The 10130-nt window shown below is 53.2% G+C and overlaps 1 protein-coding gene across 1 annotated transcript in view; it reads left to right on the top strand.

The window, feature by feature from the left end:
* Window positions 1-2022: 2022 nt before the first annotated feature.
* SH2B1 (SH2B adaptor protein 1) overlaps window positions 2023-10130 on the top strand; it is a 55840-nt gene continuing 47732 nt past the window's right edge. The window contains exons 1-5 of the mRNA XM_026659205.1: window positions 2023-2985; window positions 5483-5584; window positions 6114-6205; window positions 6463-6569; window positions 9407-9654. Coding sequence (XP_026514990.1) covers window positions 2116-2985; window positions 5483-5584; window positions 6114-6205; window positions 6463-6569; window positions 9407-9654 — 1419 coding nt within the window. The 5' untranslated portion in view covers window positions 2023-2115. The remainder of the gene's footprint in view (window positions 2986-5482; window positions 5585-6113; window positions 6206-6462; window positions 6570-9406; window positions 9655-10130) is intronic.

Genomic DNA, 10130 nt, shown 5'->3' with positions numbered 1-10130 from the left:
CCGCTGTGTTATTTTCCCAACATTATACTCTTTTTTTTTTTTTTTTTTTTTTTTTTTTCCAGCAAGAGTCCAGAAGGACTGAATGTCTTGGAAAAAATATAAGATACAATATGACTGAAGTTCAAATTAGTCCAACCTGGGAAAACCCGCTGGCTTTCTCATGAGCGATCCTTGGCTGTTGTCTTAAAATTACTGCAACCATTATTACTGGCTTTGGAAAGTATCTACTGAGATAGGACAGATCTAAGTAGTGAGGCTGGTGGACAACTTTTGCTACTAAGTTTACAGAAGACTATCACCATTCTCTCTCTCTTAAGTCTACTGTTGAAACCACTTGGGTCATTAAACAATGCCATCCAGGAATAGTAGATCTCTGTCCAGCAATAGATGCTACGCTTGGATCAATCAAAGAGAGAGCCATTGAAAATGTACTGGAAGAAGCAAAAACTTCAATCAAGAAGTTGACTAATGAAGGCACTTATATTGAATCCTTAAGTGAAGAAGACAAGAAGTGTTTGTTAAGACAGCTGAAAAAGTACACAGACTTGATTCTTACAAATCTACAACAGCGACTTCTGGATTCTACTCAACCTCCACATAGCTTTTACAGATGCCTGTCTTATAAAACACCCACTGTTAAGTGAAGTGAGACACTACCAACAATGGGGCTGCCATGTGATCAGGACAGAGCAAAGAATTTGAACACAGAGCGGAATATCATACGATGAACGAACAAAGATTTGACTTCAACTTTTTCTTTTTCATCACTAGTGGTTCGACCCAAACTTTGTGCTATGTTTCCTGGGATGAAAAAAGTAGGAATACATCTCTTGCTACTCCCAGTCTCAACAGCTACAGTTGAGTGTTCTTTTTCTTCGTTGAATAGAATGTTGTGTTCTGAAAGGAGTTGCCTTCTGCATGATCATGAGCATATCCTGAAGGACTGGAAGTACCGGACACATGAGAAGCCACCAAAAAATGAATGCAGTACATTTGAGAAGTTCATTAACAGAGTTGTGCAAAATTACAAGAAGAAACCAAGAAGGATGTAGAAGTCGTGCTTCATAGCAGGCTTGAGTAGCCAACTTTAATTTGTATGATGATTTTAAAACATGAGTTAAATCTAATAAAATGGTTGTGAAACATTTTTCAGTTTTTACTATGGTGCCATGCAGCCCACCTTCACCCGCACTGTTTAACCTCTCATCCGCCCTCAGTCCCCTGTAAATGCGAACACCCCCACTTAATTTCAATTCCCAGGGAAAACACTGGAGCTGGGGGCCTGGCTGGGGCAGGAGCCCAAATGAAGGAGGTTTGGGGGGGCTAAGGGGCGCTGGGGGTGGGGGCCTGGCTGGGGGTGGGGGCCTGGCTGGGGCAGGAGCTTGAAGGAAGGAGGTTTGGGGCAACTGAGAGGCGCTGAGAGGGAGGCTAAGCCTGGGCGTAAGGGGAAAGGGGGAGACAGAATGGTCGTTCCCCTCAGCCCTTTTCCTTCCCACGGTGCTGTGCCTCCCAATCCTCTCCAGTGTTACACCCTGGAGCCATCTTCTCCCTCTTGCCACCTGGACGTCTCCCCAGCAACTCCCCTAGGCACTTCATTGCCCCTTCTTCCCAGGGGAATCCTCCAGCCCATCTTCCCCTCCTGGGGTTCATGCCCCCTTGGTGCAGTGCCCTCCCACATACTCCCACAGCCCAGCACCATGCTCCCCAGGGTATCTCTAGGGGCTCTCCCCAACCCCTTCCCATCCCCCACCCTGAGGTCTCTGCGCTGTGCCTTCTTCCCACCCTAGAGTTCCACCCCCACAGGATCTTCTGTCACCTTTGCTCAGCTTCCTGGCCATGAGGTGTGTCCTGGGGCTATTTCTTCTCTCACTCTGGAGCTGTGCCCCCTTTACCCATCGCTTCCTGGTGCACCCCCAAAGTCCCCCTATGGAGCTCTGCTCCCCTGGCCTCTGGGCTCACCCCACAGCGCTGCATTTCCTGCTTGTCTTCTCACTCTCTGTCTCCCCCACTCTCCCAGGTGAGCACGACAGTAGCAGCAGCAGCAGCCTCCTGGTGGTCAGGATCCTGGCGCCCAGCCCCTCCCGGGGCCCCTGTCTCCTGGACAGCGGCAGCAGCATGAACGGCAGCGTGGCGCCACCGGGGGTGGTGGAGGCGGCGGTGGCACCGCTGCCCTCGCCCGGCTGGCGGGATTTCTGCGAGGCCCATGCCCGGGCAGCCGCCCTGGACTTCGCACGGCGTTTCCGCGCCTTCCTGAGCGAGAACCCCCAGTTTGCAGCACCAGGGGCCGAGGCTGCCTTCTCCCGCCGCTTCGCGGAGCACTTCGTGGAGCACTTCGAGGCCGAGGTGAGCCGGGCCTGTGCCGGCGACTCACCCCCCCGCTGCGACATTGCTCCCTTCACTGGTGCCCACCATTGTCCTGGGGGCGCCTCCTCCTCCTCCACCCGCGACCTCTCCGAGACCTGCAGCGACTCCTCGGTGGCCTCTCCGGTGGAGCCGCAGCCCGGCCTGGCCTCGGGGTTGTCCAGCAGCCAGTCTCGTAGCTCTGAGGACGTCTCAGCCTCTGCCGCGACTGCCAGCACGAAGCCTAAGCTCAAGAAGCGCTTCTCCCTGCGCAACGTCAGCCGCAGTGTGCGGGGCAGCATGCGAGGCATCCTGCAGTGGAAGAGCTCAGCCGAGTCCCCCACCGAGGAGGAGGCTGGCGGGGCCAACACCAATTCCAACTCCTCGGGGGGCGGGGCCGCGGACTCCTTGCCCACCGAGCGCTGGACACACAAGTTTGAGAGGCTGCGGCTCAGCAAGGCGCCTACCCCCAAAGTGGAACTGTCCAGTGTGCGCCGGGAGGGGCTGCTCAATTATATCGTGGCTGATGACAGCGGAGGGGGGGCTGGCAGCCGGGCCCGATGGCAGAAATGCCGGCTGCTGCTGCGGAAGGCAGGCAAGGGAGAGGGCGAGGGCTACCTGCTGGAGTTCTACATCCCCCCCAAGGTGAGGGGCGGTGGGAGTTGTGTCCCATCCTGGGGGGCAGCCATCCACCTGATGGGATTCCTCATGGGGGGGCTGCTAGTAGGGATTGGCCGGGGGAGCCTCAGGTCCGGGGTGGCAGAGAGCTGCGGTTCAGGATTAAGGAGCATTGCTAGAGCTGTACATATTGTGAGAGATGAGGTGGAATGAAAGGTGTTCTGGAGAGAGGGCTTCTGGGTACCTTGCCTGGCTTTGGGAGGAGAGTGGGGGTTTAGCGGGGTACTGCAGTGGATCTTAACCTTTCCAGACTACTGTACCCTTTTCAGGAGTCTGATTTGTCTTGTGTACCCCAAGTTTTATCTCTCTTAAAAATTACTGGGCTCATATAAATATTGTACTTACATTTCAATGTATAGTGCATAGAGCAGTATAAACACATCATTGGCTGTATGAAATTTTAGTTTGTACTAGGGCTGTCAAATGATTAAAAAAATTGCGAGTAATTGTGAGATTAAAATTTAATCGTGATTAATTGCCATTTTAATTGCACTGCTAAACAATCATAGAATACCATCTAAATATTTTTGGATGTTTTCTACATTTTCAAATATATTGATTTCAATTACAACAGAACACAAAGTGTACAGTGCTCACTTTATATTATTATATTTTATTACAAATATTTGCACTGTAAAAAGATAAACAAAAGAAAGAGAGTATTTTTCAATTCAGCTCATGCAAGTCCTGTAGTGCAATCTCTTTATCATGAAAGGGCAACTTATGAATGTAGAATGTTTTTGTTTTGGTTTGGTTTTTTTACATAACTGCACTCAAAAATAAAGCAATGTAAAACTTTAGAGCCTACAAGTTCACTACTTCTTGTTCAGCCAATCGCTAAGAGAAACAAGTTTATTTACATTCACAGGAGATACTGCTGCCCACTTCTTATTTACAGTCACGTGAAAGTGAGAACAGGCGTTCTCATGGCACTGTTGTTGCTGGCGTTGCAAGGTATTTACGTGCTAGGTATGCTAAACATTCGTATGCCCCTTCATGCTTCGGCCACCATTCCAGAGAACATGCTTCCATGCTGATGACGGGTTTTGCTTGATAACGATCCAAAGCAGTGCAGACCAACACACGTTCGTTTTCATCATCTGAGTCAGATGCCACCAACAGAAGGATGATTTTGTGGGGGGGTCAGGTTCTGTAGTTTCCAAATCGGAGTGTTGCTCTTTTAAGACTTCTGAAAGCAAGCGCCACACCTCGTCCCTCTCAGATTTTGGAAGGCACTTCAGGCTCTTAAACCTTGTGTCAAGTGCTGCAGCTGTCTTTAGAAATGTCACATTGGGACCTTCTCTGCATTTTGTCAAATCTGCAGTGAAAGCGTTCTTAAAACAAACAACATGTGCTGGGTCATCATCCAACATTAAATATATGGCAGAACACAGGTAAAACCACAGAGCAGGAGACATACAATTCTCCCCCAAGGAGTTCAGTCACAAATTTAATTAATGCGTTATTTTTTGAACGAGCGTCGTCAGCATGGAAGCATGTCTTCTGGAATGGTTCATGAAGGGGCATATGAACGTTTAGCATATCTGGCACATAAATACCTTGCAATGCCAGCTACAAAAGTGCCATCTGAACGCCTTCTTCTCACTGTCTGGTGACGTAAATAAGAAGCGGGCAGCATCTCCGGTAAATGTAAACAAATTTGTTTGTCTTAGCGATTGACTGAACAAGAAGTAGGACTGAGTGGACTTGCTTTGAAGTTTTACACTGTTTTGTGTTTGAGTGCAGTTATGTAACAATCTACATTTATCAGTTGCACTTTCACGATAAAGAGATTGCACTACAGAACTTGTATGAGATGAATTAAAAATACTATTTATTTTGTTTTTTTACAGTGCAAATATTTGTAATAAAATATTTAAAGTGAGCAGTGTACGCTTTGTGTTCTGTGTTGTAATCAAAATCAATTTATTTGAAAAGGTAGAAAAACATCCAAAAATATTTATAATAAATGTAAATTGGTATTCTATTATTCTTTATCAGTGCAATTAAAACTGTGATTAATCACAATTAATTTGTTTGTTTAATTTGCTTTGAGTTAATCACTTGAATTAACTGCAATTAATTGACAGCCCTAGTTTGTATTGACTTCGCTAGTGCTTTTTCTGTAGCTGTTGTAAAACTAGGCAAGTGTCTAGATGAGTTGATGTACCCTCTGGAAGAACTCTGCGTATCCCCAGAGGTACACATACCCCTGTTTGAGAACCACCGGGGTAGAGCGGGGGTAGGAGAGTCAGGTTGTACTTCTGGGTTCCTGATCTGGCTGTGCAGTCTTGGCAAAGTCCCTTCCCTGGGCTGCACCCTCAGTGTAACAGGTCAGTAATGACCCCTGTCCCATCGCACTCAGCCTGACACAGCCCTGTGTGGGGAGGGGATGAATGGCCCGGCCTAGGGTTGGGTTGATTGCGCGTCCCATCTCACCTTGCTGTCTCTCACCTGCCCTCAGTCCACCAAGGCCCGGGTCAGCATCCTCTGCTCGGCGGTGACAGATGTGCGCACCACCACGCCGCTGGAGATGCCTGACAAGGAAAACACCTTTGTCTTAAAGGTGGGTGCGGGGGACTGGGAGGGGCTGTGAGGGGAATTGCTCACGGGGGGGGGGGGGGAAGAATCAGCCACACCCCTTCCTTGCACCGCTGCTGCTGTCGTGGATTAAGCACAGGGCTGGGGTGGAGCAGGTGGAACCATCTGAGGGCTGTAACACACACACACACACACACACCCCCGGGGGGGGGGAGGAGCAGGGAGGAGGGGATCATCCCCCAGTGCTGAGGGTCTGAGCAGGAAGCCCCAGCTGTGGGGCCAGGCTGTGGAGATGTTCTGTGGGGGAGGGGTGTAAGTGGGTTCTGGGAGGTTGGGGATGGCCCCACAGGCGTGTGCAGGAGGACTTCTGGAAGATGTCCTGGGGGTGCCGTACTGGTAGGGGAGGGGAGGAGGGGGGTGGGAGCACCTGAGGCTGGAGTGGCAGAAGAGGGGTGCCATAGGGCTGAGGGATTGGGATGGTGGAGGGAGGAGCCCCACGAGGGACTGGGAAGGGGGTGCCCGGGGCACTGGTGCTGACCCGGTGTACCTGGCAGATGGAGAACTCTCTCGAGTACATCCTGGAGACGGTCGATTCGCTGCAGATGAGGTCGTGGCTGGCCGACATCCAGGACTGCATGAGCCCGGGGTGAGTGAGCCAGCGTCCAGCCGCAACCCCAGCTCTGACATCTCCCCATCATGGCAACAGGGCTCCGGGTCCCCATCGCCTTGCTCTGGGACCCCCCTGTGCCACCAACTCCTCCACCCCCTGCATTGCTCTGGCTTCCTGCTCTGGGCCTGCGCTCAGTGCAGGGTCCAGATCCCCGTTCCTAGGAGGGGGAGCCAGGCAGCATCCCCCGGGGTGGGGGTGTCCTTCACCTCTGAATCATGCCGGTGTCCCTGCAGGGAGAACACGGACAGCACAGACCTGCCCTGCCTCAACCACTCGGAGAGCATGCCAAGCCGGGAGCTGCCCCTGCTGCCCAGCGAGAGCAACGAGCAGCTCTCCCAGGGTGAGTGTCAGCAGAGACCCCCGGTCCTGCCAGCCCCCCGAACCACCCCCTAAGCCATCTTCCCCCATAACCAAATCCCCAACCTCTCTACCCCGTACCCTCCCCAGGCCTGCCTCTTCTCCCCCTGAACCAGCACCCCGTAGCTGGGCCCCCTGCCCTGCATCCCCCTTTACCAGGGGCCTGTACCCAGCCCCCCTCCCAAGCCCTGCCTCCTCCCATACCATAGATGGATGGCATGCTCCCAGCCCCCTCTGTCTGTGTCCCAGAGCCGCAGGGTCGGTGCTATGGCCCCAGCTTTGGAACAGTCTCTCAGAGGACCTGTTCAGTGAGCCAGACCCCCTGGGGTCTCTCTTCTTCCTGGATAAGCCATGTGGCTTCACTGCCTGCTTAGACTGGACCTCTGGGCTGCAGCCTCCTGCTTCCCCCGTGAGCTCTGCCCAGCGAGTCCCGCTGAGCCAGACCCTGGCAGAGACGTGCCCACGCTGCCGGGACGGTGCCCCTCACCCAGCATGGCAGGGACAGCTCCACAGCGCTGGCGCACAGTCGGGTGTGTTAGTCAGCTGGCCACGGCACAGGGAGCCCTTAGGGTAGCGGAGAGAGAGATGCAGGTTACAGTCCAGTCCGTTCTGCTCAGCCCAGAGCCCCGCCAGGCTGTGGGGAGCCCCTTGGGGCAGACTCTCTCCCCGTCTGTCTGATCTTCTTTATCAGGCTCCCAGGTTGTGGTCTGCTGGAGGCAGTCAGGGTACTTACCCTCCCTTCCCCCTCCCCCCAGTCCTTTGTTCCCAAGCTGGGGAGATGCAGCTCAGCCCCCTGCTAAGAGGTGGGTGTGGCATTCCCTTGACCGGACTGCCGTGTCCCCTTAGCTCTCCAGCCTGGGGTGCCTTGGACACTGCTGTACTGTCGCAACAGGCTGCTCACGCGCAGCCCCTAGCATGGAAAGCCACTCTCAGATGTTTACATGAAGCTCTCCCAGCCAGCCATGAGTCGATACAGGGTGGCACCCACATATCCCCTGTCCCAGCTCTGGCCCCCCCCATAATGTGCGTCTTACACTGCTCAGTAGCCCGCTGGACAACACAAGCTCATAGATAGTTGAACATCCCAACAAAGGGTAATGTTTATGCACCAGCCTTTGTTGTCTCAAGTAGAGGTTTCTTAAACACTTCAATTGAACCAGCTGGTTTAGAGAAAACAATAAACCGAGTTTATTAACTGGAGAAAGACACAGTTAAGTGATGATAAGGGAAAAGGCATAAAAGTCAGAATTGGTTACAAAAGAAAAAAAGATAAAACCACTAGCTAATTCCTAAACTTTACCAAGCTCAATAAGATTTGAAGCAAACATCATTCTCTCCACACCAGATGCTGCAGGTAATTCTCAGTTCATAGGCTGTCTCTCCTTTCAGTCTGGGACCACTCCCCTTAGTTCAGTACCCCGCGGGTCTTCATTGATGTGAGAGGAGAGGTGGCTAGAGGCGTTTCCCCCTCTTTGATACCCCAACCCTTCTGTGCTGGACAAGCCCTTGCTGGGTCATAGGGGCCGGCGGTTCCATGGCGTACGTCAGCTCAGATGAATTGTAAATTTCCTGTTTACAAGTCCCCTGCTGGTGAATCTCTGATTTAAGCAGGCAGTGATCTTTTAGCCCCTAGCTGGCATGGCTATGTCTCTGAGAAATTGGCTTATGGGATTATGCAGAATCACAACATATTTCACTAACAATCATACAGTAAAACCTCATAATTTGACATGAAGTGTTGTTACACACATTTCAACAGGGCCGTGATGTTCAGCAGATTGAGTTTTCAAATGATACCTCACAAGGCACACTTTGTACCAAATATATCGCAGCCATATAAAAGTGGTGACCATGGAGTACAGGGTGTCACAGCAGGAAAGTCGGTATGTCTCTGGGTCGTTGGTTGCTAGGTATTGGATTTGTCATTGTCTTCTGAAGAGCTCCACTGATATGGGATCTAAGGGTCCAGACAACTAGGCGACACCCACACCTGTGTCCTAGCCTGGTGAGAACACACAGACCTGTTCTCCGCTCTGAGCAACAATGCAGCACAGGAGGGAACTCTGGCGCACACACACCAACCTGTATAAAAATGTTACAAAAAATTGTCACTTTGTGACAACCTGCCATACCAGCACCCTAACTCCATAGCTGGTCCCCAAACCCCACTCTCCCCCCGCCAGGTACCAGCACCCCATAGCTGGTCCCTCCCAGCCCTTCCTCTAGACCAGCTCCTTCAGCCGTCTTCTCCCCTACACCTGCCACGCTAGACACCTAGCCTGTCTCTCCATCCCCAGCTCCCTTCTCCCCTAGCCTAGTTCCTCCTTTTCACACTTGGCTCCTGACTCCTCTTCCATCCACTGCTTTTGGGTGCAGTGACCCCAGCACAGCCAAAGCTGGCATGGGCTTCCCTGTGGCTGGGGAGTGGTGCAGAAAGAGTTACCCCCTGGGCCCAGGGGATCTCGAAGCAGCCATGGGCTGAGGGTGTCTTATTCAGGGGCAGGGTCTGCAGGGGTGGCAGTGACTAGAGAGAGGAGACACGGTAGACAATAACGGAGAGAAGAGGGAGATGGGTACATGGGGAGTGGTGGATCCAGAGAATGTGCTCCCCTGGGCCAGTGGAACTGCCCGCCACTGGATCACACTGCGTTCAGGAATTGGGTGCTTCCAGAGAAAACCAGACCAGCTGGACCTGCTGAGGAGGGAGCATGAGCCACACAGCATGGGATGGCCTCAGCATGAGCCAACCCTGAACTGGGTCTGTCCCAGCGCCCCCAGCTCTGTGGGGATTGGTAACTTCATCTGCATCTGTCCCCCCAGGTGCGTATGGGGGTCTGTCCGAGCGCCCCTCGGCTTCCATCTCCCCCAGCTCCATCTCCATTGCTGCTTCCCACTTCAACTCCATGGAGCTGCTGCCTCCTGAGCTGCCCCCCCGGGTACCCATCGATGAGGCAGCTGAGCGGCTGCAGGGTCCCTACCCCCCTGGCCTGCTACACACGCCCTTCCCCGACACTCCTGACGCCACAGGTACGGAGCAGAGGAGTCCATGCGGGGATACTGGGGGAGGAGTAATGAGTTCGGGGGGACCATGTAGCCAGAGATGGGGGGGTTTCCAGGAGGTGTGTCGGGAGCGGGACCCAGAGTGGAAAAGAGATTTTGTGGGAAGCAAAGGTGTAATTGGGAAGGGGGTGTGGGATGAGGGGGAGGTCTCTGGTGGGGGGTGTGGTTGGGGGGCTGGGGATACCAGATCTGTAGGAGGGGCATGCTGGGGGGGTGTACTGGGTCTGGTGGGCGTGTGTTCAGGGGAGGGGGGAATGGGTCTGGGGGAACGTGCCAGGGACAGGGGCCGAGTGGGGAGCAGGTTGGGGGGATGTGCCAGGGATGGGGCTGAGAGGAGGAGGAGGTTGGGGTGAAGGAACAGGTGCCGAGTGGGGAGCAGGTCAAGGGGACGTGCCAGGGACGGGGCCAAGTGGGGAGCAGGTCGGGGAGAAGGGATGGGGGCTGAGTGGGGAGCAGATCATGGGGGACGTGCCAGGGACGGGGC

The sequence above is a fragment of the Terrapene carolina genome, unplaced genomic scaffold (genome assembly GCF_002925995.2).
Source record: "Terrapene carolina triunguis isolate 2854851 unplaced genomic scaffold, T_m_triunguis-2.0 Scaffold606, whole genome shotgun sequence".
In the NCBI taxonomy this organism is placed as follows: Eukaryota; Metazoa; Chordata; order Testudines; family Emydidae; genus Terrapene; species Terrapene triunguis.
The sequence above is the reverse complement of the archived record's forward strand: the minus strand, read 5'-3'. Positions and strand labels throughout refer to the sequence as shown.